Genomic DNA, 26,719 nt, shown 5'->3' with positions numbered 1-26,719 from the left:
AAAAGGAAACGCACGACCCGGAGTCTCGCGAGACCCGCGACGCCAAAGAGGCCCCGCCAGCGACCCGGCCTCCCAGACAGGAAGTGAGGCGATAACTCCGCCCCCGTGCTCGATAGATCGCGAGACTTCGCGGAGGCCTTCCTCTTTCGTCTAGGCCGCCGACATGGTAGGTGCTTCATGAGGATGGTCCGGGTAGTCGTAGTCTCAACCCGCGAGCTTTACTCACCATGCACCCCAGCCACCTACTCCCGAGCTTACCCTGGTTTTCCAAAGCTGCGCATGGCCAGCCGCGGGCCGGAGTGGCCGGCATGGGCCCGGAGCAGGGCGGGGAAGCTAGGGCCGCGTGTTCATCCAGGAGCTTGGATTCTCGAGACACGCGGGCCGGGGCGCCCGGCCTCTTCCCTGATGCAGCCGCACGGCTTTAGGCGTGACTGTAACCTCAGTTTTGCTGACGGCGCCACAGAGCAAATCCCTAGGCTTGCGGGTCCCTCACAGACCGGCAAGCTTCACCCCCTGCCCCGCTTCCCTTCGGCCTTCTCACTAAGTACCTTTTCCCATACAGCCATCCAGACTAAGGAAGACCCGGAAACTTAGGGGCCACGTGAGCCACGGCCACGGCCGCATCGGTAAGTGCTGTTTCCCCATTCTTGTCTACCTTGGACTATCCCTGCCGGCTGCTTGCTTGTCAGTAGGTAGCTAAGTGAAGTGGATTTGTCAGAGCTCGTGCCGTCGAGTTGGATTGAACTGGATCATTAGCTGTTGGCTTTTTATTTGAGAATCGTCTGTGCTCCGGTTGTAGAGAATTTCACATGAGTTGGGGGGTTGGAAATGGAACGAGACCCAGTACTGAATTGGTTGAAGGCATGAAGTACTGTGTTAGTGTTATGTGGAACACTGCAAAGTGGTATTTATCCCGAGTCTTGAAGGAGCAACATTGCTGGAAGAGATATTAAGCAAAGGCCCAGAAGTATGGGGAAATGCTTTTGCTACAATGACATTGATGGGTTGGAGAAGGCTATTTTAGCCATGTAGCTTTGTGTTCCTGCAGGCAAACACCGGAAGCACCCGGGAGGCCGAGGTAATGCTGGCGGCATGCATCATCACAGGATCAACTTCGACAAATAGTGAGTGGTATTTGCACTGTCCTTTTACTAACACTACTAGCTTGGGATTTAGGGGTAGAGGGTAGTTAAGAACGTCTTCAGCGGGAAGCAAGTCTCACTACTCACAAACCTTGTCTGTTGCTGGTTTTTCTCTAGTTTATGTTTGATGTGAACTGAACTTGTCATCACTTGTCGAGGCTAGAGTCACGCTTGGGTATCCACTGTTGCCTTAGTGTGCTAGAGTCCTCGAAGAGTAACTGCTGACCTTATTCACTGGCTGTGGCCCTTATGGCATAGTCAGTCACCAGGTTAGTGACATGCATCAGATTGACTTACACAACCTTTAGATCTATTTATGCCCACAACTTAGCAGGGTGGTATTAAAACTACTTGTGTAGGAGTCTGGTGTGATAGAAGCTCTCAAGTGACCTGAATTCTTGTTTTACTCGACAAGTGGAGTTCCTGCTAGGTTGCTCTTCTGCATAAGAGAACAGTGTACACTGTGATGGAGGGAGATGGACTGTGAACATACATGGTAAACATAGCTCAGTTGGAGTGAGGTAATGAAAATGGTTGCCTTGTTTTCCCAGTCACCCAGGATACTTCGGGAAAGTTGGTATGAGGCATTACCACTTAAAGAGGAACCAGAGTTTCTGCCCGACTGTCAACCTTGATAAATTGTGGACCTTGGTTAGTGAGCAGACACGAGTAAATGCTGCCAAGAACAAGACAGGAGCTGCTCCTATCATTGATGTGGTGCGATCAGTAAGTGACTATTTTTGCCCTTTATGTGCCTTTCAAAATTCCGGATAATATACACCCAGCTACCTACTAGACAATTCATTCAGTAGAACTTCCATGGGTAGTTCACTGAACAGAACTGAACTCTTGTTCAGTTGTGATCATGTAAAACCTTTGAAGAGTGATACTCTCATTCATTTACTTCATTTTTCACTTGAATTTTTCTCTGATCAGATGTCTTACTCCTACTGTCAATACCCTGGTTTCTCGTCCAAACTTAGGTAGTAATTTACGTTAGCTGGCTCTGGTCTGTTTTACACAAGACTACAATGAGGCACAGCCCTTCGCCCTTTATGTTTGTTAGAAAATACAGTCCTAATATGTTCAATTGATATTTAAGGACAACATTATCTGAAGGGATCCCTCCCTGCCCCCCAGAAAGGCATTTTTATATATTATTAGGAGTCTGGTCCTTGTGTTCAACCTTATCCTCCATGGATATGGAGGTTCAGGACCCTGAGGAGACTTTCAGTAAAGTTAAATTCCCTTTCTCAGCCTGTTCTTTGAGCACTTCTGATGACCCTGCTTCTTGGAACATTATTGGAAATGTGATTTTTTTTTTTTTTTCTTCTTTTTTTGCTTAAGGAAGTGAATAGGAAGATGGGGTTGAGCTCTGCCCGAGACTAGAGTCACATCCCGACAGCTTTTGTCCTGGTGTGCTAGAGTCCTCGGATAGAACCTGCTGGTCTTGATTCACTGGCGAGGGCAATCAGTGCCTCCGTGAGTGCCCAGATCAGAAACATGCCTTCCCTGGCTGCTAGATGGAGTGGATTGACAGGAATCTTTCTTTATACTCTTGGTGACTGCCGTGGTGCATTATAAACCCTTTTCTCTGTTCTTCTAGGGTTACTACAAAGTTCTGGGGAAAGGAAAGCTCCCAAAGCAGCCTGTCATCGTGAAGGCAAAATTCTTCAGCAGAAGAGCTGAGGAGAAGATTAAGGGTGTAGGTGGGGCTTGTGTCCTGGTGGCTTGAAGCCACATGCTGCGAAATTCATTAAATGTTGAGTACTTTTCTCTTCTGGTTTGAGTGTAGGTTCTTTGGCATTTCTACCTCCCTACCTGTACAGAAACCCACCTAATAGATTCTAGGAGTACAGGTATTAGGACCTGGGTTCCTCTGCCAGCTCCCCTCAAAGTACAAAGAGGTAATACCAGCACTTACAGGCCTTGGCTGGTTAACATACTTTGAGGCTTCTCACTTAATGAGGATACCTGTTGATAAGGTGACTTTATCTGATTGTTGAAAGATCTCTTAGAATTGTATGTTCTGAATTTACAGTGAGTAGGAGAATGTGCCCTTAACTGTTCCATGGAGCTCAGGGAGCAGAAACTCAGTTTAGACGGGGAAACCTTCTTTACGTACAAGATCTCTGGGTCACATTGGAAACATGGACAGTGATGGGAGTGGCTCTTGGGAACTTATTTTCTCCACCTGACTTATCTCAACCCAAATTGTTGGAATTGGGGCAACATGCCAGGGCTTTTACAAATAGAGTGGTTTGTGTATGTGCTCAGTCGTGTCCCACATTTAGCGATCCCATGGACTGTGGCCCTCCTCTGTCTGGAATTTTCCAGGCAAGAATGCTGGAGTGGGTTGCCAGTTCCTACTCCAGGAGATCTGTACAATGGAGGGAAGTTTCCCATATCTCTTGCATTGGCAGGTGGATTCTTATACCACTGCGCCACTTGGGAACCCCATCCATGGTTTGGATTCTAGAAATCAGTTGTCAGAACTCAAGGATCCTTGTGCATAGGAATCTTAATGTTTAAAGAGATACATCATGAAATGCTAATGATTTTCCTTCTAGTTTGAAGTGTATCTTGTAGAGAAATTAGGGGGATGCTAAAGGGCTTGCCTGGTGGGTCAGACAATCTGACTGCAATACAGGAAACCAGGTTTGATCCCTGGGTTGGGAAGATCCCCTGTAGGAGGAAATGGCACCTCACTCCAGTATCTTGTCTGGAGAATCCCACAGACAGAGGAGCCTGGAGGGCTACAGTCCATAGGGTCACAAAGTCAGACATGCCTGAGCAACTAACACTTCAGACCAGAAACCAGAATCAGGTTTTCTAGAGTTTGTACCTCCTGCAAAACCAAGATGACCAATGCTTGTGTGCTGACAGGACCCTCTTAATATTATAGTACATTATGATTTGCTGTAGTTTGACTGTTTCCCAAGATTTTGAAGGTGTTTTTGACCCACCATAAAACTTGCAGAGTAGAAACATGACCAATAGAATAGTTAGAATGGCACTTAAACTTACTAAAACTGTACTGACAGGTTTAGTCTGGTAGAGGGTTGTTTCTGTATTGCTCTGTGGGGTCATAAATGGACTGGGAACCATGACTTTCTATGGGACTAGTTTGTCATGACAGCCTTTCCCAGGATATTGGGGATGATAAAGTGTAGAGAAGCACAGTGGAAGAAATGTGATTGATTTATATAATGGAGAGTTAATGGTCAGGAAGGCACTTGGATAAGCTAGTAACTTATTGACATAACATATATTGGTACTGATGGGGAAAGGTAAAAGTGGGTTTTAATGTCTTTTGGAGGACTTAAAATATGGAAACTTTTGATTTTTACTAGACACTAAAGGTATAGAAAAGTCCAAGTAACAGTATCTTAAGATTCAGGCTGGATTTGAAATTTGGATCTAAACTTAATAGCTGTGTGACTTCTTATCTTAAAGGGTACTGAGCACACATGCACCTACCTTGAGTATTGTGTGGATTGAGTAAAATGGAAAGCATTTACTGAACCTCTGTGTTCAGCTCTTGGTAAGGAGCATATAAGTGAACTATTACTGTCACCCAAGTGACAAGTCTGTTACCCTTGATGTGATTCAGTCAGTGGGAAAGTGATCTAAACCCTGGGAAGAGCAAATGTGCATTTAGGAAACCTAGTTTGGGAAGGTTAGGCAAGTTGGGAGGTACTGTGTGGGAGATGAGCCTGGAGCGAACAGGTACACTGGCCAGGCTGTGACTTAGGTTGAGGGATACAGTGGAAGGTAGGAGGCAGGACCAGGAGAATGGAAGACAAGTAGGATTCAGCAGACATAAGGAGATAGGTAAGACTTGTGACTGATAGGGGTGGGGCTGGCAGCAAAATATGGTTTGGGGAGGACAGATTTGTCAGTCTCTTTATGGCTAGCTTCTTTCCCAGTTTCATTGCTAGCATCTTGCAGCATAACTGGCTTGAAACTAGGTGGGATCATGCTCATCCCAGCCCTGTATGGAGGTGCTCTTGTTGGGTATGCTAAATATGAGAGTAGTACAGCCATTCTTAATAGGGTTTCTCAAATACCATGCCACCCCATCTCCAGGCCTGGAGAATACAGTTGCTGATCAGTGTGAGCTGCTGTGTGCATCTTGCTCACCATTGTCTATAGTTACAGTAACCAAGCAGGCCCTCTGATTACTCCCAGGTAGTAATACTGCCAAAGGAAGTTGTGTGACTGGTGAAAAAACAAACATGCCCCAAGATAATGAAGAGCGATCTAGTGCTGTCTGCAAGGAGATCTAACCAGTCAATCCTAAAGAAAATCGGTCCTGAAAAAATTCATTGGAAGGACTGATGCTGAAGCTGAAACTCCAGCCACCTGATGTGAAGAATCGACTCATTGGAAAAGACCCTGATGCTGGGAAAGACTGAAGGCAGGAGAAGGGGAGGACAGAGAATGAGATGGTTGGATGGCATCACCGACTCGATGGACATGAGTTTGAGTAGGCTCTGGGAGTCGGTGATGTGTCCAACTCCAGGGAATCCTGGCATGCTGCAGTCAGTCCATGGGGTTGCAGAGTCCAACACGACTGAGCGCTCTCACCTAGAATGACCACTTAGCTTGTTGTATAGCACCAAAGGCAAATCGTTATGTTTTGATTTTAAAGTGAAAGGTGCCAAAACAGATAGAAAATATAGCCAATGCATAGGAGAAGTTCCTGGAAACGCCTGCCAAACTTGGGATTTGCCTGTCCCATAGGCACAGGCCCATACTGCCACTACCTCCTTTGGCCACAAGGTGCACATAGATGAAGTTCTAATATTCGGGGAGCAGAGCTTTTTAATTAGATATCCCCTGAATTCGGTGGTCCTCAACCTTTTGCTCTTTAAAATAATTGTGGGAAATATTACATTAACAGCTAAATATACCATAATTTGTAAAAGTCCTCGTCAAAACCTTAGGATTTAAATTCTCAATTCAAGTAAACATTGCTACCAGCCCAGTAGCAGCCAGCCCGTGGGATGAAAACCAACCAAAGGCGTGCAACACGGGCGAGGCATACCCCGGTTCTGGCAATGAGCCAGGCAGAGCTTGGCGCTCCAGCGGCGGAGATCCGAGCCGCTTGCGCAGGGTGGGAGATTCTGGTTCCGGCGTCACTTTGACCTCCCCCACCGTGGCCGGAAGTTCGTCCATAGTCGGTTCCACCATTTCCGGCAATGGGCGGGGCCGGCCTGTGGCTCTCGGGCTAGGCGGGAGGTTTAATTCGACACAGCACGACGTGCGGCGTAGGGTCAAAGCTGAGTTCACCTCCCTCGCTGCACTCCGGTCCCGCTTTGACCAAGCAAAACAGAACTGTGGCCTTTCTGTGCGCCTCCAAGATGAGAATTCCAGATTTTTTTTAGAATTAAGTCTTTAAAAAGTAGCCCAGCCTTCTCATTTCAACACCGTTCACCAAAGCATGTATGGTAACTTACTGAAAAGAGCATTTAGAAAGATTATTCTAATAGTGCAACCTGCCCTGCTCTCAAAGTTACCTGATTACAGGAGAAAACCCGGGGGCCTTTCTTAACTCCAGAATGGAGGTGGGCTGACAGTTCGAGTTCTGGTAGAGGAGGCAGCATTGCCCTGCCCCTGAGCAATCTCCCAGAAAGACACTGAGGACACTTGTTTTCAGTAGTGGTGATACCATCCTCTACAGGGGCATTTTGTAAATGTATTTGTGGTCACAATCATGGAAAGGAAGCAATCAAAGATGCTTGATGTCATGCGATGTATAGGTTGATTCAAAACACAAAGAAAATCTAGCTTCAGTTCACTCAGTCGTGTCCGACTCTTTGCAACCCCATGAATCGCAGCACACCAGGCCTCCCTGTCCATCACCAACTCCTGGAGTTCACTCAGACTCATGCCCATCGAGTCAGTGATGCCAACCAGCCATCTCATCCTCCGTCGTCCCCTTCTCCTCCTGCCCCCAGTCCCTCCCAGCCTCAGGGTCTTTTCCAGTGAGTCAACACTTTGCATGAGGTGGCGGAAGTACTGGAGTTTCAGCTTCAGCATCAGTCCTTACAATGAACATCCAGGACTGATCTCCTTTAGGATGGACTGATTGGATCTTCTTGCAGTCCAAGGGACTCTCAAGAGTCTTCTCCAACACCACAGTTCAAAAGTATCAATTCTTCTGTGCTCAGCTTGCTTTATAGTCCAACTCTCACATCCATACATGACCACTGGAAAAACCATAGCCCCCACCTAATTTCATTTCACACAATCAAAAAGATGTTTGTTTTTGTTTTTTGTGGTTTTCACACACTTAGCAGTTTTTTGGGATTCCGACTATTGTTTAAATCCGGGAAACTCATAGTATGTTTGGTTCAGAATATTGCCCCAAACTGTTCATTTCAGAAAACTCTTACCAGTAGTTAACACCTACTTACTAGTATCTGAGCTGCTAATTCAGCACTTTCTGCATGGGTAGCTGTTGCATTCACAGCAATTCTATGTACAGGTGTAAGCATCTGACTTCATTATACCATCTAATATGGTTGTGCCCAAGCATTTACATATGTAAATACATGTTATTTTATGACAAAATAACTTTCCTTTTATTTCTCCCCTTTTATATTACAGTTAAGACTATATTACAGTTAAGATGTTTAGGTAGGTTATATTATCTATGGATTTCATTTCAGGATAGTAATGGGGGGAGTTACAGTATTTGCTATAGAAAAGGAGTATTGATCTGCTAGGATTGAGAACCATCAGTTTAGAGGTCCAGAGCTCATGTGAAAACAGAACCTGGAAAGAAACCCAAAACACTTTTTGTCACCCCCAGACCAGGGCCCCCCAGACACACCCTCCTCTACCTTCTAGATGAGACCTCTGTGCCTTGCCCATAGCAGTCACTGTATAGGCCCTTGCAGTCCATTCCAAGCCATTGTGTGCCAGTATCAGTTCTCCAGATTGGGATGAGAGCTGTGGCCATGGGGTGGGGGGAACCCCTAAGGTTAAAATAACACTATTTTAAAGCTACATAAAAGGTACAGGTTTTAAGAAAGTAATTTACACCTATGTATCTTGTGATCTGATGACATATCTGAGGATTCTTTGGAGACATAAAAAAGAGAGGGAGAGGAAAGGGGGAAGAAATAGGACCTTTGGAAACTATTATTTTATTAAGGACTCCACTTCGTGATTCATGAAACTGAGTTAAAAGTGACAAGTTCTGGAGGTAACAACACCCTACTCTGGACTTTCTGGTTATAGCCGCTATCTCCTCTTTTTACCTCACCTGTAAAACCAGCTTCATGAGGCCTCAGTGAGTGTGCCCTCCTATTCTTGGAAGATGCCAAAGCCAACTATGTAAGACGCTTTTTCAGAGGAGACCAATCTGTCTTCCTAAAAGACAAAACCTCTGCTTTATAAGGCAGACAGCAACCCCAAACCACACACAGACTGGGACCTGTGCAGGTGTCACTGGAGATGGGGAAAAGGAGGAAAGGGGACTCCAGAAGGTATGGTCTCCTGTTTTAACAAGTAGGATAGAGTGGAAGGACAGGAAAACTATGGTTCAAATCCTGCCAGACCCAAAGCCAATACCAGTGAAGAGAGTTCCAGCTTATTGCCCCATCCTGGAAATTTTCAAGGTCTTGTCTCTGTGAAGGCCTTGGGTGGACAGAAAGCCTAAGCCACCCATATTCTCCACCTTACTTCCCTCCTTGCTTTTCCAAAGAATATAGCAAAATTTTCTGCATGTACACCTCTAAGAGTTCCAATGGAAAAAAACTTCACAGTGTGACATGGAAGAGCCATAAACAATGGGCCTGAGCTATGAGCAAGCCCTGGGTTGTCTTTAGCTGGGCTTGACTCTACCAATGTTAGGGTACCCAGTGATGTCATAAGGGCTTCATACTGAATAGGAAAATGATAAGATTAACCTAACAGGGGAGCCAAGAGGCAATAAGCATTCTTTCCATCAGTGGGAATACACGGAAACTGAACACTTGGCTATTGGAGAAGGAAGCTAAGCTAGAACAATAATTAGGCATCTTCTAAGACCAGTCATCACCAACTCGATGGACATAAGTTTGAGCAAGCTCTGGGAGTTGGTGATGGACAGGGAAGCCTGGTGTGCTGCAGTCCATGGGGTTGCAAAGAGTCGAACACGACTGAGTGACTGAACTGAACTGAAGACCAGTCATATGGGGCTTCCCAGGTGGCACTAGTGGTGAAGTCACTAGTGGTCTACCCAGTGGAGGAGACGCAAGGGATGAGTTTGATCCCTGGGTCAGGAAGATCCCCTGGAGGAGGAAATGGCAACCCGCTCTAGTATTCTTACCTGGAAAATTCCATGGACAGAGGAGCCTGGAGGACTATAGTCCATGAGGCCGCAAAGAGTCAGACACAACTGAGTGACTGTGCGCACACAAGACCAGCCATACAGCTCAGGCCAGAGAACTCAATTTCAGGGGAGGTCAGTGACCCACCCACACGAAAGCTGAACTCTTAATCAAGTACTCAGTTCCCTGCATGAAGGTGCTTCATCCTGCCTCAGCCCGTTCCCCTGGAGAGAGAACTCTAGATAATGAAGCCAAGAAACACATGGGGCTCTGGGCCCAAACAACTATACACTGTTTATTGAGAACACCCGTAGATGGTGGGAAGGAGGGATGCCCTGTACCGCATCATGGCCACCGCTGACTGGGAGCTGGGCCTGGAGGACACTAGCAGAGCTGGAGGGTGGGCTTCCCATGACTCACTGACCATCACAAAGGTGGGAGAAAGAAGAGAAGGCCAGGCCCGAGAGCCTGGTACCACGCTGCAAATGGGGGTTGATTGGCCTTTGCCTTTCAAAAACAGACGGTTAGGGGAGGGAGACTACTAGAAAAAAATAGAAACTCTAAGATTTAAAAAAAGAAAAAAGTCTCATACATGACAAGACAGCATGTGCTCTCCAGGGCCCGAGACTGGCAGCAGGGGCCGCAGGCAGGCAGGCAGGCAGGCCAGGAGCCTCCAGGGGAAGATCAGTGGTTCGGCTGAGACAGTCAGCTGCACATAATTGGCCAGTCACCAGCACCCAGCAAAACTTCATCCATGCTCGGGCAGGGCAGGAAAGCACCCGGCCCCTTGGGAATATACAAATATTTACCAGATTCTCTTTGCTTGTTACAAAAACATAAGAAAGCTTACAGCAGATTATTTACAAACAGTATCCTGGGATGTCGTGAAGGCAGAGGTGGGCTGGCTTGGAGGATGGGGTCTGTGGAGGCAGAGCGGCCACAGCAGCCCAAGGGTCCTAGGCTGGGCCCCCTCCCCAGGCTCTGCAAGGCACTGGACTCTGTCTGGGGAAGGGGCTTAATTCTTCTTGTGGAGAAACTTCATTTTGTTGCCTGTGGGCCAGAGAAGGTGAGAGTGAGAATGTTTCAGTATCATCGCTTCCAATAGTCCTAACTCTAAGCGAGAGAGAAGGATTAGAAAGGCTGGATTGCAGCTAGACTAGGATAGTGAAAACACTCCAGAGCTCTAATTAGGCTCTGGTATTAATCATGAACGGCCTTGGGCAAGCCATGTAACTTCTTTGGTCTCAATTTTCCTTTAAAGTGAGACAAGCTATGATTCTATGGTTCAGTTGGCTGAGCTCTTTGAAGGGAGGGGAGCTTTGGCTATTTCTTAGTAGACCCTCCCCTTATAGCCATGAGGAACACTCACTGGTTCTAACGACCCTCATGTTCACTCAGGAAGGAGTGCGCCCCAAAGACCCAATTGAAGTGAAGATCTGTCAGATTTCCTGTTCTGTCTAGAGCCCTAATATAAATTCCCATTGTCGCTGGTTTATTTAGAGTAGTTTGGAGTACAGATCCCCCAGCCACCCCACCCCCTCCTTGCTGAACCTGTCTCATCAGTGACAAGGCTGCTTACCCAAACCACGGAGAAACTTGTTCATTCCACTCTGCTCGGTGTCTGGGAGTTCCTCTAAATACTGCTCCACTCGCTGCTCAAAGAGGCCTGGGGAAGAGGAGGAACAGGGAAGAGAACAGTCCTTGGAGGAAGGGAAGGGAAGGCCCCTGTTGAGTGGACCAAAGGGAATAGATCCCAAAAAGGGGGGGAACCAAAGACCTGGGATTGTAACTTATAGGAGTATCCTGTCAGAATCCAGACTGGCTCATCAAAACTATTATTGATGACACCTCACTGGTGTTCACTGCTGATGGCCTGAGCTGCATTATGGCGAGGATGCAGCGTGGTATCAGAGCTGCCCCCAAGTGGGCATCTTCTCCAGCTCCTTTTAGACACTCTATCATGTTGTTTCAAAAGGTTACACTAAAGGGACAGTACTGGTGGACAGAAAACGCAACAATCCTGAGGTTAGAAAGGTCTTGATGAGAAGAAAAAGCTCTAGAGTGAGCAGAGCTGATGAAATAACAGAGATAACCTTTGTGCTCTGAGTGCAGACTGCCACCAACTTAAGACAGAGAGCTGGCTCAGTTCTCTTCAACCCTGGATTCTCAGGACTCCCTAAATGGCACAATCTGGCCTTTTTCTCTAAATAAGGACCTGTGAAGAGGGGCAAAGTGGAGATAAGCCCCACTCTTTTGCCACAAGGCTCCAGCCTGTGCCCAGCCTAGTAAAGGCACTTTCTGGGGCAGAGGAGAAAGCGCCCTTGGCAGTCCCTCTTAGAAGAAAAGGGACATTAGGAGGCCTGCCGTGGCTGATACTGATGGATGCTCACTGTGCCTGGCTACTCAGCCTGCTGGTAGCAGAAAAGCCGGAGAAGGAGACCGGATACCCCTCAGAACCCTCCACCCCAGGCTCTTCTGGCCTTACCCTTTGCCCGACACTTTCTCAGCTCCCTGTCTTGGATGAAGCCAGCAAACATCTGAGACTCCATAAAAACTTCAAGAAAACGGCGGATGCTTTTGGAGGCCACAGACTTGCGGAAAGCCTCCCGCTGAAAGGCCCTCTCCCCCTTCTCGCTCTGGGTCAGGAAGAGGGAGTAATGCCCAACAGTCTCCACAAAGAACCGGATAAACACCTCCGACACCAGCCCATTGAGGGTATTACATTCTGGAAAAGAAAAGAAAACCTTTGAGGTTCAGGTCCAGAGCCTGCAACCGCAGCCTCCAGGGGATCTTGTCTCCATCTCCTCAACTAAACTGCAGCCAGAACCACTCATCTGTTCTTGGAACTTTAGCTCTTGTGCTCCCAGGCTTGTAACTAGCTCATGAGCCAGGAGGTTGGAAACTGTGCTCTGAACATGGAAGCTGGCAGATACTTGCTGAATGAGTGAGAATGGAAATCAGAGACCAGAGCCCCACTCCCCCCCCTACACCTCTTGCCCTCTGGTGGTTTCCCTGGCTTCACAGGAAAAGGAAGTTCCTCCACCTCCTGTAGTGGCTCAAGGCAAGGCCTGAGACAGAGGAATAACTAGCATTCTATCAGCAAGAAGAGTCTTTGTGGTTGCCAGTTGTCTTTGGGTTTTTCTTCCCAAACTTTCTGAGAAAAAGAAGAATTAAAGGCAAGAGGGGCTGCTTCTGGGCCACCCTAGAAGCAGCCCTGATGTTATCTAAGTTTCTGAACTCCTTCTGATAAAATACTATACTATTCCTCTCCCCTCAAACCCAATCAAGCCATAACTCCCTGAACCACACTGGGAGTTGTTGTTCAGTTGCAAAGTCGTGTCCGACTCTTTGCAACCCCATGAACTGAGCATACCAGGCTTCCCAGTCTTTCACTATCTCCCAGAGTTTGCTCAAACTCATGTCCATTAATTCGGTGATACCATCCAACCATCTCATTCTCTGTCATCCCCTTCTCCTCCTGCCCTCAATCTCTCCCAGCATCGGGGTCTTTTCCAATGAGTCGGCTCTTCTCATCAGGTGGCCAAAGTACTGAAGCTTCAGCATCAACATCAGTCTTTCCAATGAGTATTCAGGGTTTATTTCCGTTAGGATTGACTGGTTTGATCTCCTTGCCGTCCAAGGGACTCTCAAGAGTCTTCTCCAACACAACAGTTTGAAAGCATCAATTGTTCAGTGCTCAGCCTTCTTTATGGTCCAACTCTCATACATCTGCACATGACTACTGGAAGAACCACAGCTTGGACTATACGGACTTTTGTCGGCAAAGGAGTAGGGCTAGAGAATTCCAGGCTAAAGTGAGACCAAGGTCCTATATCTGAGTTTTATCAGCCAGGTGGGTCTGGTGCACAGAAGCAGGGTCCAGGCCCCATGAGGCCCAGGCCCAGAGTGGAGCGAGTCTAGGACCAGCTCATGAACCAGGAGGTTGGAAATTGTGCTCTCAACATGGAAGCTAGCAGATACTTGCTGGATGAATGAAAATGGAAATCAAAGACCAGAGCACCACTCCCCCCAACCACTGCATGGGGCAGGCCTCACTCACCATCATCGGAGTCGCTGTCTGAGTCCTGGGAGATCAGTTCGTTCTTCCTCTCTAGAGCCTGCTCCAGAGCTGCCTGTAACTTCCTAGGTAACAACGTGTCCTCATCGTCCATCTGCAGGAGAAGGGAACCACACAGTGAGCACTTACTTTGTGCCAGTGCTGTCTGAAGAGCTTGAATATATAAGCCTGATTATATAATCTCATTTCATCTTCCCAATAACCTTGATCATTTTACCAACCTCATTTTTTTAAAGATTTTATTTTGATGTGGACCATTTTTAAAGTCTTTATTGAATTTGTTACAATATTGTGTGCAAGCTAAGTCACTTTAGTCTTTTATTTTTAAATTTTTATTTATTTATTCATTGGCTGTGCTGGGTCTTTGGGGCTGCGAGAGGGCTTTGTCTCGTTGAGAGTGGGGGCTACTCTCTAGTTGTGGTGCACGGGCTTCTCATGTGGTGGCTTCTCTTGTTGCAGAGCACAGGCTCTAGGGCACTTGAGCTTCTGTAGTTGTAGCACATAGGCTCAATAGTTGCATCTCTCAGGCACTAGAGCAAGGTCTCAGTTGTGGCAGACAGGCATAGCTGCCTCAAAGCATGTGGGATCTTTCCGACCTAGAGATCAAACCCGTGTCCCCTGTATTAGCAGGCAGATTTTTAACCACTGGACCATGAGGGAAGCCCTCACTTCAGTCTTGTCTGACTCTATGTGACCTTATGGACTATAGCCCACCAGGCTACTCTGTCCATGGGATTCCCCAGGCAAGAATACTGGAGTGAATTGCCGTGCCCTCCTCCAGGGGATCTTTCCGACCCAGGGACCAAACCTGCGTCTCTTACGTCTCCTGCATTGGCAGGTGGGTTATTTACCACAAGCACCACCTGGAAAGCCGTGTTACAATATTGCTTCTATTTTATGTTTGGCTTCTTGGCCACAAGGCATGTGAGATCTTAGCTCCCCAACCAGGGATCAAACCCGTACCCCCTGCCTTGGAAGGTGAGGTCTTAACACTGGAGCACCAGGAAAAGTCCCTATCAACTTCATTTTAAGAAGAGAAACTAAGGCATAGAGAGAGGTTAAGAAACTTGCCCAGGGTCACAAAAATAAGAAGTGTGGAGCAGGTGGCATTCACTGCCCAGGACCAATAGGGGTTCCCACCCCAGCACCACAATGAAGTCTTCCCAATTCCTCCATCTTTGGCACCAGTTGGGAAGCAGGGTTGACTGGGGGGCAGGGAAATCACATGTCTCAGGCACAAGGTTAGGCTGCCATGCCTGTCTCTATATTCTGATTCAGTGTCCATATCTTGACGCTTGGTATCCAAGAGATAGAGCTCTGTCAGTGGTGTGTGTAACAGACTACATTCCCAAAGTCTATGGCATTAGATTATGTTTCTTTATACAGGCCCAGGAGAATTTCTACCACTCACAGAGACTTTTTGAAGTTGACAGCAATCACAAACCTTTACATTCCACCACATTCTGTGAATCATGGATAATCCTCCAGCAACTTTTCAACTGTCTGCTCTGTGAATGTGGAACCCAGAGCTCAGCAGTCAGCCATGAGGGTGGAGTATGTGTGTGCAACAGTGCTAGGTACTCTGTATCAAACAAGCACCACCCTGGGGCAGGCCATGCAACGTCCCGCTCTTACCTGTCGGATGAATCGGTCAGACCCCAGATTCACCATCAGTGCCTGAGAAAGAGAGTCATGAAGGGCAGTGATTTAGGATATGAATCCCTGCAATGCCCTGCACAGATCTCCTGGATTCCCAGGGTCAGATAACAGGAAGAATTCCAGCCAGAGAGAGGCCTCCCAGGGAGCAAGGAGAAGAGCTGGAGACACAAACAAGAAGATCCCAGCAGCCTTCCCCAACCCCTTCCCCTTCTGCCCTTCCCTCCTGGGGGATTCCGTTCCTTCTGTCCCATCCTCTCCACAGCTGGTTCCCCAGGTGACCCACCTCTTCCACAGGCAGCTCCTTCAGTTTGGGGAGGGAGCTGGAGAGCAGGCCAACCAGGAAAGGGGTGGGACAGCAGACGATGTCAATCATGGAGGCCGGGAGGACAGGAATGAAGGTGTGCTGCCAGGAGAAGGGGTAGAGCAAGGCCACCACCGCATGGGAGCAGCTGGACAGGGTACTGGTAGACAGACAGACAGACAAACACTGAGCCCAGGCCCAGCACCTTGAGGGAAGGGGAATCAGTGCCTGCTGGGCTAGGCTCATGACCTCCTCTCATGTTAAACCTCCCAGGGCAACAAAGACGCTAAGGAGGTTCAGCCTGGGTCTGACCTAGCAGACTGGTGAAGTCCCCGCATCCCCCTTGCTCAGGGCCACAGGGCCAGCAGTGGTGCCCTCCTTGGTGGCTATACCTAGAACAGCCATGAAGGTACATAGCTACACCTGAACACACACACACACCCCCCCGCCAAGGGCCACCCAAATGCACAGGTGGGCCTGACCTAGTTTGGGAGGATCAGCTCAGGCCAGGGAATACAAAGGCAAGAGTGATCACAAATTCATAGTGTGTGAGAACTGGAGGGTCCTACAGAGGTCATCTTACCAAGTCCACATTTTACAGCTGGGCTCACTGATAACCCAGGGTCAGTCTGGTCAGAAGTGGCAGATGTGGGACACGGCCAGTTTTCCTGCCTCCCAGCCCAGTGTTATGTCTACTGTTCCCTACTCCTCTAACTGGAGAAAGTGGGCTGACCGAGTGAGGCTGGCACCATTCTCACCCACTTCCATCTTTCCTCTCAGGCTCCAAAAAAATGCCAGACTTCTCAGTGGGTCAGCCCTTTCTTGGCCTAGAGGGGACTCCAGGCCTCCAGCACCATATCACAGAGCTGGCTGTCCAAGCAGAACGACCAATGGAAGACCAGAAGGAGAATCTCCCCAGGGCTAGCCAGAAGGCACAGAAGTGACGGCTGAGGGCTAGTATGGGTCACCAGTCACCACAGGAGACACACCTGGCCTGAACCATCTACCTGTCAGGAGAGGAGTCAAGAACCGGCTCCTCAGGGCCATATCACAAATGAGACAGTGGCCCAGAGTCATTCTTGAGCCTGCTTTTCCCACCCTGTCTCTCTGCATCTATGGGTCCCACCTACTAACTATGAAGGCCCTGGGCTCTACCTGATTGGCTCCAACAGGGATTATCATCCTTTCATAACTAATGACCACCAGTCAGAGAACATGGTTCCAATCCATGACAGAAACAAACCCTCTTTTCTAGAAGGACCTCTGGATGTTCACAAGTTTCTTGGCAGCCGGTGCCTTGCTTGGCTGTCCTACCACCCCAGGGACAACTAAAATACTGCTGGGTCCTGAGGCAGAGACACAGGTATCCTGGCCCTGAGAGCCCTTTGCCTGGGGACAGCACACCCCAAACCCCAAGGGAGCCACCTGAAAAAGATCTAGAAAAGGGCCATCTCAGGGTCAAAGGAAACACTGACCTCCACAATGCCTTCCAATGGGCCTGGGACTTGGGAGGCAGAAGGCTTGTACAACCCTTAGGGTTGATCACTGCAGAGCTTGTGTGTGTGCACGTGCACACATGCACACACACACACACACACACACACACACACACACACACACACCCTCCCAGTAACACAGACATCAGAACTAGGCCAGAGGGACTAAGCACTTGTGGACAGCCTAAACTGTGAGCAACGGAACGAGAGCTGGCTGGACTCCAGCCGTGTGTGCCCTCACTGGGCTGCCTACTCTGCCCTCTCCAGTCAGAGGCAGACCCTGAGCAGGGAGGGCATCTTTTCTAGACGCAGGATTGGCAGGACTTGAATGCCAAGCCAGGCCAGAACAGGACCCTGGGGTATTTTCCTCCAGGAACGGTCCAGGAATGTGTTCAGAGGCAGCTGCAGCCACAGGAAACAATCACTGTATTCACAGCCCTGCAGGAGCCAGGCTGGGCGTGGGGGGGTGGGGTGGCAAAGAGGAGGCTCTGCCCTTGGTGAAGGACTGAAACCTTCAGGGAGAGAAGCCTCAGGGCCCAGGCTCTGCTAGGGGCATCAAGGTCTGATCACGCCAGAACCTCACAGCTGGGGAGCCAGGGCTTTGCTGGCAGATGGTGAACACGGACAGCAGAGAGGCCCCGGGGAGCTGCCATAACTGGCTAGGTCCAGCAGCCAGCTCTATCCCCTCAGAAGGCCTAATGGACCCACGACATGCACTGTGCTGTACTGAAAGAGCTGTGACGGGAAGCGGGGTTCGGGGTAGGGGGAGGCAGTCTTCATTTCTAAACCTGGCTCTCTCTGGAAAAGCCAGAAGCTCTGGTTTTTCTTCTTCCTCACTTCTCCTGGGCTGAGGGTGGGCCCAAGTTCCTGCCCCAACACCCTGTGAGAGCATTTGGGAGTCCATTTCTCCTGCTTCCTTCATGACCTCCTCACACACACAAAAGAAAGTGCCCAGGGATCCTGGGCTTACTGGGGGAAAAGCCAGGAGGAAGAGTTTTCTGCCCCTCACGTCAGCACCTAGCGTATGTTCTGGCACATAGCAGATAGCTTAAGAAATGCTCTAAAAGACTGAATTAATCCACCACTCTAAAGAAACTACTGCCCCCCGTGATGACAAAAAAAAGACACAACACGTTGCTGAGATCTTGTCCTATCCCTGCCTGTCCCACCCACTATATATACACTCTTTGCTATGGTCTGAATGTCTGTATCCCCTCAAACACTCAGTGATATCTGAGGTCCTTAGGTCATGAGAGTGTAGCCCTCATGAATGGGATCAGTGCTCTTACAAAAAAGACCCCTCAGAGATCCCTCACCCCCTACTTTTTCTGCCATGTGAGGACACAATGAGAAGCCAGCAGCTATGAACTAGGGAGGGGGCCCTGACCACAATGTGACCATGCCGGCGCCTGGATCTTGGACTTTCAGCCTCCAGAACCATGAGAAATAAATTTCTGTTGTTTATAAGCTACCTAGCCTGTGGTATTCTGTTTATAGCAGCCCAAATGGACTGAGACGATCTTTAAAGAAAAACAAAACAAAACCCACCTTGGCTGCCTAGAAGGACTCAGCTTCTACCAGAACACCTCACATCCAGTGACATTTCCTCTATCCCCTCCCTGACCACAATCAGATCTTGGCACCTGGAATTCCTCTGCCTCCAAAACCATAAATGCCAACATGTCAGACCAAGACGTGTGATTTATTCAGCTCTTTTCTTCTTCAACCAGCTCCCCTGCCTCAGTGGCAGCTCCAGTCCCCTGGACTTCTCTTGCCCTTTCCTAGGCTGGCCAGCCTCCCTACAAGCACTCTTCTCCCCAGCACCCTCAAGGCCCTCACCTCGTCCTTCTCAGCAAATCGCCACATGCCCGCCCTGGGTCACTCCATTCAACTGCCTTCTCCAGGTGACACCCTTGCTGGACGGCTCAGCACTCCTCATACTAACCCTAGTCAATGCCCTCATCCCTTTCTCATGGGGGCTCTCCCCAGAGTTCATCACTCTCTTAAAACGCAGCATCCTACAGAGACGGGCCTTGCGTCCCCCTCCAGGGGAAACGTGGCTGTCTGCCATAAGTCTCCTTCCTTTCTTACCTCTCTCTATATAAATAGGTTTGTACCTATACAATCTTGGCTGCTGCAAAAGAAGCAGCGTCTGTCCTTCTCCCTCCAGCCAAGTCCTCCAACAGGCCCTCAACTCTGCCCCCTCATGTACTCGCAAGCAGTCATCCTCTGACCAGGTGTGCTAACCTATGCTCTCCATTTGATCCTTCTCTCACCACACACGCAGTCGCACCCACACACACACTCTCCACTTACTAACACAGTGGCTGGCATACACAGGGCTCGTGTACACGTTGCTCTAATCGGCAGGCATGTCCTCCTCACTTCCCCACCTCCCCCTGCTGGGCCTTACCTGAGCTTATCTGCCACAAAAATGACCCGACGCTCCAACAGCAGTGAGGCGAAGATGCGGATGAGCTGACGCACGCTGAGGCAGGTAAAGAGGCACTCGAAGTCCACGTGCTCCAGCCGGGAGTCTGTGGGCCGCCGCAGCTCCAACACCTGCAGGAGAGCAGTGGGGGAAGGGGGTCCAGGCAGATCAGCTGGGCACCACTCCCAGGTCCCACACAAAGCGACCTGAAGCTCGCTTCCCTCCCCAGTCTCTCTCCCGAGGCCTCCACTCTACTGCCCGCTATGCAATAAGCCCCAGTCTCCTCCTCCACTCAGACCGCAGCTCTGCTTCCACAGTCCTCAGCCTGCGGGCAGGAGGGCTCACTGCAAACAAGGCGGAGGCTCCAGGAGAAGCGGGTGGCCAGGCTCTGCGGGAGGGAGGAGGACAGCTGACCACTCCTACAAACCAGCAGAGTGAAGGAGTCTCCCCGCACGGTCCTCCCTGACCTTTTGCTTGTCTCAGCCCCATGTGGACGGACCCCCACAATGGATCACGGCTCCCCCATGTGGTTCCGCTCACCCCTCACCAGTCTCTGGAAGGACAATGCTAGTGTCCCTGTTGCCGCGCCCCCTCCCTTTCCCACAAGGAACCGTTTCCTTGGAGGCTCTGCCCTGGCCTCTTTTAGTGTGTCTCATCCCCATGCCAGGGACAAGGAAAACACTGGGAAATGGCTGGCTATTCCACAGCCTGTCCAGGAAGAGGCCTTTCTTGATCAGGGCCAGACCTAGCCATCTTCCCTCCAGTGGGGCGGTAAGACCACTCCCAAGGTCGGCGATGTGGCACAGACAGCATTCCCTGGGGGCAGGCATGAGGGTGGAGGGTGGCGATGACCCTGGTAATGAGAGCAGGGGGAGCTGATGGCGCTCGGGCCAGGCCAAAGCAGCTCTCACCTGGGCCTGCCTGGTCCTCCCTGGTTCCTCAGCGAGGTGGGCGGCATGGACACATCGGCCTCCAGAGAACCAGGAGGGAAAACGAATTCCCTCTCTCAGCCCTGTGGAGTCAGAGCTCTCCCCCAAGGGCTTTAGCCACCTCATCCCATTTGTTCCTCCTAACTCCGAGCTCAGTGGTCATCCCTCTGGCCCCGGGGAAGCAGCACAAGGGGCACAGGTTCCCCCGAGGATGTGTCTCTTTTCAGAGGTCTGTTTCCATGCTGTCTCTCCCACCCGATGGTGACGTCCCAGAGGTTCTGCATTAGCAGTATGCAGGGGACACTGGAAACGTCTGTGATGTAGGCTGAAGGAATCCCACACCGCCATCACCCCAGACGCCTCGGCACACCTCCTACTCCTAGCCCTGCCCCAGAGGAAGTCACAGTGAGGGTCCCCTAAGCCTCCCTCCTGAGAGCCTGCATGCAGTTGGCACCCTGTGCCTGGTACCCGAGAATCTGGACTCTCCAGGGAGTGAGCATTCACACAGGCAGCTTGGAGGACCTGGGCTTCCTTTCACTCACCTGCCCCTCAAGGAGATCATAGTCTGGTGGGGCTAAAGGAGCCTGAACGATCAGCCCATGAGCTTGGTGTCAGGCCAGGAGAAAGGTGTAACTTACATCTACACAGGGAGCTGAGAGGGCTGGGAAGAAGGGTAACCATCCCGTCTGGGGTGGGGCAGGGGCAGGGCAGGGGCAGTGGCTCAGAGCACAGGATGCTTAACTTGGTTGCCCAAGGAGATAAGAAGGCAAAAGAAAGCAGAGTTCACAGATGTGAGAGGAGGCTGTGAGTGGGCCAGGGCCCTGTCGTGAAAGACTGACTCCCAGGTACTGCTGTTGGACCTTCGGGGCAGGGTCAGAGGTCCTGCCCCCAGGCTACTTGCATGAAGCAGAAAGTCTATCCAAGAGAGGGTGGGAGAACAGATGCCACAAGGAAGGCCGTGAATAGCACTCGCCACTCCCAGCAAACCCAGTGCTTCTCTAGTCAGACTCTCTCCACTGCTTGCAACAACAAATATATTTATTTCTCCCTCTCCTCAAACCCAGCACCCACCGCTCACTCTCAGAGGATGACCTTCTTTCCCATTTGGAGAAAACTGAAGCTGTCAGATGAGAATCCAGGATCTACAAGCCGTGGCCCTTCCCTGCCATCACACCAGAGAGAACCCCCTCTCTCCTGTCTCCCCACAGAGCCCACTGCCCACCCCCAGTCTCACTGTCCCCTCCCTCTGCGGCTGTTTTAATCTCTCTCTCCCTCTCTGGGCCATTTCCACCAGGACCCAGATGACCACCTTCAACAAACTGGCTCCACATTACCGCTCAACCACTGCCCATTCCTCCCCACAGCCAAGCCTCTGGAAAGCTATCTCTGCAGGCCATGCCCCTTTGTCAACCCCATCCACTTCTCAACTCTCTCCACTCAGGCTTCTCGCCCCCCTGACCACCTGAGGTTCTGGAATTCTGTCTTGTCAAGGCAGCCCGCCACACCTGGTCCTGACCTCACCTCATCATTCCCTCCTTGGTTCCTGCTGCTGCTCCTCTACTGCAGGACCTCTAAGTGCCGGAGGCCCTCTGGACTTCCTCCTCCTCCCTGTCTACACTCTTTGCTACTAAACATCTCCTCGTGGGGGTCTCACAGGCATCTTAAGGGTAATGTGCACAAAATCAACTCTTCCTCCTCACAGACCTGCTCCTCCCTCGGGTGCTCCATTGACTATCCTGCTGCTCAAGCCAGAAAGCTGGGAATCAGCCTTAAAGTCTCCCTAACTCTATTCCCCATTTCCAGCCACTGCAAAGTGCTATTGATCCTGGTTCTAAAGTACATCTCAAACCCATCTTCCTCCTCCATCTTTCCGTACAGACCTTAATCCAAGCTCCATTCATCTCTTGCCTATACGAGTGCAACAATACCCAAATCGGTCTCCCTGTTTTCACCCCAGTCCACTATTGACATAGCAGCCAGACTGGGCTTTTAAAATCGTATCGCAGATCCTAGAACCCAGCTTGAGATACATTCCAAAACGCTGAATTTGGCCTGCTGTGACTGGGCCCTGCAGTCTCTCCACGCTGCTCACTCCCTTTTTCAACCATCTTGGGCTTCTCCAGTTCCTCGACAAGCATACACACGTTCCCACCTTTTGCCTTTGGGTGCTGTCCCTCTTCCTGGCATAGTCCTTTCCCACATACATCCTTCTCTTTCAGTCTCCCTGTCCCTGTCCTCACTTCATCCACTTGACTCCACTCACCCTGGGTGCCTAAGAAAAGGTGACTTCCTCAGAGGAGGCCTCCCCTGGCCCTTAGTCTGAAGGAGATGTCCCGTCACACACTCTCCCTCCTGCCCTGTCACCTGCCCTGACACTCTGGGGAGTTATCTGTTTCTACGGGCAAGTATTTATTTAACACTGGTCTCTTCCACTTGACCACGAACTCCACAAGCACTCATCTGTGCCCCTCTTTAACTGTATGACTCTGCCCCGAGTTCCACAGGAACCCTGACTGTGAGACAGCACATATTCCACAGACATCTGATGAGTGAAGAAGAGGCGGCCTGCAGCTTAGTCCAAACAGGTCCGGGAAGGCCCTGGGAGTTGCAGAGAGGTGAGCGACAATCACAGTTCTGTCACTCACTTTCTCAGTCCTTGTCCTTTGAAAAAGTGAAAGTGAAGTTGCTCAGTCATGTCCGACTCTTTGCAACCCCCATGGACTGTAGCCTACCAGGCTCCTATGTGATTTTCCAGGCAAGAATACTGGAGTGGGTTGCCATTTCCTTCTCCAGGAGATCTTCCCCACCCAGGGATTGAACCTGGGTCTCCTGCATCGTAGGCAGATGCTTTACTGTCTGAGCCACAGGGAAGTCCCTGTCGATTAGGTGTACAAATGTGCTGAGCAAGGAAGGGGCCGTGTTCCGCACCCTGGAGACAGCCGTGGGCTCGCAGGTCCCATCCCAGCCTCAGTCCGCGACCTGAGAGAGGAGGCAGCAGAAATCCCTACCTCATTGCCAGCCCCTGGCAGGAAGGTCTTCACTTTGATGGTCTTCCCTGGGGCGGGGAAGGGTGATTCCATGAGACTTCTCATGAAGGGATAGACCAGCGCAGCGGAGATCCCACGCCGGCGCTCCACCTCATCGAGCACCTGTGCCCACCGCCAGCAGCCCAAAGAGGAAGGAGGTCAGGGCGCTGCCCTTCCCTACCTCCTGGGCAGAGAAGAGGGCACTCTGGCATCTGACTGGTCTGGGCCAAAAGCCAGGAGCCGGGAGCTTCACACCCCACCCTTCCCAAGTGTCCCTGGCCATTGTGAGGGCTGTGCTCTCCAACTATACCTTGCTTCAGACCCCAAGAGTGAGTAGCTGGGCAAAGGAAACACCTCTTGAGAGTGGAGTTCCTGGGCACTTGGCTTCCCCCAGGGTCTCTGTCCCCGAGGGCCCGGCTCGCCCACAGCCCTGAGTGGGATGTGCCATGAGCAGATGCTGCCGTGCAGGAGCTGGTGGACGGGGAGGGAGTCAGACAGCCCGCCTGCACTTGCCCTTGCGTTCTCGCCTTGTCTCACCCTCTCTCACACACACACAGGTGGTTTTCTCATCTAAACCGCCTGTAGATACTCCTGTGGGAGCCGTCAGATGGGGGAAGGGGGCAGGAAGTCAGCCAGAGCCCTCTTACCTTGGAAAACAAGCCGAAGCAGCCAAGGCGGCTGATGACACAGTACACCTCTGGCAACCGAGGCCCTTTCCCGCTCGGCTGGGCCGGGACAAGGAGACAGACACAGACACAGAGAACGCGTGGTTACTACTCCTGGCTCCTTTTCCTTAGGATCTGAGGACCAAGCCCCTCTCTTCTAGTGAAAATCTCTCTTCTGTACAGAGAGAACCCCAGGCCTCTTCTGAACACCTACTCAACCAGGCCCTCAAAGGAAAGGCGGCCACTCTTTGGGGGTCAGCTTCTGCCTCTTCTGAGCCTTCCAGCCCAAGGTGCCAGGCTCCTGCCAAGTGCTACACAGGCTCTGCCCTTCCTCCCAGAGGACCCTGGTGGGAGCTGGCAAAGACGAAGCGGTGTGGCAGAGGCTATAGGGTGATCTGTGGATTTACATCCCCAAGTCCCCGGGAGCCTGGTGGGCAGGACAGGGGCTTGTATACATTCTTAGGGATGAGCCAGGTGGTCTTCTGCCCCCACCAGGGACATTCTGCAACACATTCCTTTTCTCAGTTGCACTTCTGTCCCTTTCTGGATCATCCCCATTCTAGAAAAGCAAACTGACACTAGATAAGGGAAGCAAACTACTATTTATTGAATGTTTACCATATCTGAGTCCTGGGCTTGGAACTTTCCAAAAACTTGTTAGCTAGGCATTATTATTCCCATTTTGTTGATGAGGAAACAGGGTTCAAAATTAATGAGCCATCACCCAAGGTCAGATATTTAGAGGTCATGGAACCAGGAGTCTGTTTCTGCCTCTGTGTGTGTTACCTCTGTTGTGTTACCTCTGAAGTAAGCTGCCTTCTGACAGAAAGGAAAGGAAAGAAACACAAAGATACTGGACAGAGGCCTGTACGGAGTAGAGGAGAACAGAGTCGTAGGGGGATCTGAAAGGTAGGTAGCTGGAGGAGAGGTGGGCCAAGAGCTTCCCAGGCCTGGAACCCCCAGTGCAGGCTGGAGGGAGTCCACAGGAGCCGACTTCTCCAGCCAGTGGCTGGCAGGGCTCTGTGGCTGTTTCTGGCTCGGAGGCCTGGAGGGCCTGGCCAGGCCGGGTGGGGAGGGAGCAGAGCAGCAGGTGCTGGCCCCTCATGCAGGCCGCTAAGCAAATGCAGATGGGGCTATTTCAGTCTCCAAACCTGCTGGCCACACGTCACAGATCTAAAGAGAAGGCAGAATCTGTTTTTGTCCATATTAGGCCTGAAACTCACTCCTCTCTTTTTCCCTCTCCCCCGCCTCCCCTAAAACCCCAAGTGATTAAATCAAGTATGTGGGATTTGGGTTAGAATCATTGTGTCCAATCTGTAGGAATGCCGAGCGAGTGCCAGCCCCCTTGGCAGGGGCCCAGCCCAGGCCCTCTCTGAGCACGCCAGGACAAACATGCTCTTCCCTGGGGGCGGTAGGCCCACTGCAAAGGCAGCTCTGCTCCATCTCTGCTCCTGCTAAAGCAGCCTTCAGAACGTGCCCCTCCAGGCCCAGATGAACCCGCCTGGCTCCCCACCTGGCCTCTGTACCGCTCCACATTTCCTTGGCCCCACTCTTAGGCATTCTATAGCCAAGTATTCCTCTCCCTGGACTACCCCATGGGGTCATCTGGGAGTTCCAGACTTGGGGTTTTAGAGCTTGGAGTCAACCTGGCTCTAGCTCTCACTGGCTGTATGACCCTGGGCAAGTCATTCCACATCTGAGTCTCAGTTTCCTAATCTACAGAACAGATACAACACTGCCTCATGGACTATTATGAGGAATAAAGAAAACGACATGCCTGGAACATAAAACAAATCCCAAATAATAGTTCACTCCCCTTGTCCAACCTTCTATATTGAAAGTCCTGCCTCCTCTACTAAAGCACCTAGCCCACTCTAGCACTCTCAGTTGCTCAGTCATGTCCAACTATTTGCAACCTCATGGACTATAGCCCACCAGGCTCCTCTGTCCATGGAATTCTCCAGTCAGAATACTGGAGTGGGTTGCCATTTCCTTCTCCAGGGGAAACTTCCCAACCCAGGGATCGAACCCAGTCTTCCTGCATCTCAGGCAGATTCTTTACTGTCTGAGGCACCAGGGAAGCCCTAAAGCACCTGAAGTTCCTTGAAAATAGGATCCAGGTCTAACTCATTTTTATGCACCTTCAACATGTTGCCTAACCCTCAGTAGGTGTGTGGTACATGTTTCTGAATGAATGAGCCTGAATCTTCATTTGGGGTCCCTGCTATACACCACCTTTGCCTAAGTTCCCCCTCAGCTGCCCCTTCTCCCACTAAGGCCCAGGAACCTTGAAACACTGTCAATAGCCCAAGCCAACAACATCCCTGGTGAGCCCCAGGGGAGCATGTGACAGGACTCTCTTTACCCCAATCTATTTCCTAGGACTAATGGGAAGAGGGATGGGGTAGTGCTTCTTTACAACATGTCTTATGTTTTTAAAACCTTTCCTTTCCCCTTGAGCTCAAGGCATCTCTCCCAGAATCCCATAGAAAGTTACCGCTCTGTCCCTGCTCGGCCTCCAGTCCTACCAGATCAAATGCAGGACACACATCAGGTTGGCCAGGGGTCGGGGTGAGGAATGTTGTCCTCCACCCCAGTCTGATGCATACACACACACTGCCGGGGTGATGTGATCCTGCAACCCAGGATCAACAATCTGAGCTCAAAA

The 26,719-nt window shown here is 50.5% G+C and overlaps 2 protein-coding genes and 2 non-coding genes across 13 annotated transcripts in view; 3 read left to right on the top strand and 1 right to left on the bottom strand.

Moving 5' to 3' along the window:
• Nucleotides 1-73: 73 nt before the first annotated feature.
• Nucleotides 74-2,925, top strand: RPL27A (ribosomal protein L27a). Its single transcript, XM_043481442.1, has 5 exons — nucleotides 74-166; nucleotides 563-626; nucleotides 1,049-1,124; nucleotides 1,694-1,868; nucleotides 2,749-2,925. Exons 1-5 carry the CDS (start codon nucleotides 164-166, stop codon nucleotides 2,875-2,877), a joined length of 447 nt encoding a protein of 148 aa, XP_043337377.1. The 5' UTR covers nucleotides 74-163; the 3' UTR covers nucleotides 2,878-2,925.
• On the top strand, nucleotides 1,295-1,424 carry LOC122450676. The gene has a single exon (XR_006272175.1). It is a non-coding gene; the product is annotated as a small nucleolar RNA SNORA3/SNORA45 family (small nucleolar RNA).
• LOC122450677 lies at nucleotides 2,521-2,649 on the top strand. The gene has a single exon (XR_006272176.1). It is a non-coding gene; the product is annotated as a small nucleolar RNA SNORA3/SNORA45 family (small nucleolar RNA).
• Nucleotides 2,926-9,735: 6,810 nt separating the features above from the next.
• Nucleotides 9,736-26,719, bottom strand: part of DENND2B (DENN domain containing 2B) — a 163,708-nt gene continuing 146,724 nt past the window's right edge. For all 10 annotated transcript variants that reach the window (XM_043482312.1, XM_043482315.1, XM_043482318.1 and 7 more), the window contains 9 exons: nucleotides 24,034-24,111; nucleotides 23,369-23,509; nucleotides 19,414-19,562; nucleotides 15,487-15,664; nucleotides 15,180-15,221; nucleotides 13,527-13,638; nucleotides 11,952-12,191; nucleotides 11,046-11,132; nucleotides 9,736-10,516 (listed from right to left, as the gene is read on the bottom strand). In XM_043482312.1, the coding sequence (XP_043338247.1) occupies nucleotides 10,482-10,516; nucleotides 11,046-11,132; nucleotides 11,952-12,191; nucleotides 13,527-13,638; nucleotides 15,180-15,221; nucleotides 15,487-15,664; nucleotides 19,414-19,562; nucleotides 23,369-23,509; nucleotides 24,034-24,111 (1,062 nt within the window). In that variant the 3' untranslated portion in view covers nucleotides 9,736-10,481. The remainder of the gene's footprint in view (nucleotides 10,517-11,045; nucleotides 11,133-11,951; nucleotides 12,192-13,526; nucleotides 13,639-15,179; nucleotides 15,222-15,486; nucleotides 15,665-19,413; nucleotides 19,563-23,368; nucleotides 23,510-24,033; nucleotides 24,112-26,719) is intronic.

Source organism: Cervus canadensis, chromosome 11 (genome assembly GCF_019320065.1).
Source record: "Cervus canadensis isolate Bull #8, Minnesota chromosome 11, ASM1932006v1, whole genome shotgun sequence".
Taxonomy (NCBI): domain Eukaryota; kingdom Metazoa; phylum Chordata; class Mammalia; order Artiodactyla; family Cervidae; genus Cervus; species Cervus canadensis.
Note: the sequence above shows the minus strand (reverse complement) of the source record. Positions and strands in the feature narration are given on the sequence as shown.

Bases quoted from the DNA above. Each gene is read 5' to 3' on its own strand.
- RPL27A (XM_043481442.1), top strand. The intron at 627-1,048 runs GTAAGTGCTGTT...GTGTTCCTGCAG, and splicing joins CCACGGCCACGGCCGCATCG to GCAAACACCGGAAGCACCCG. The intron at 1,125-1,693 runs GTGAGTGGTATT...TTGTTTTCCCAG, and splicing joins AGGATCAACTTCGACAAATA to TCACCCAGGATACTTCGGGA.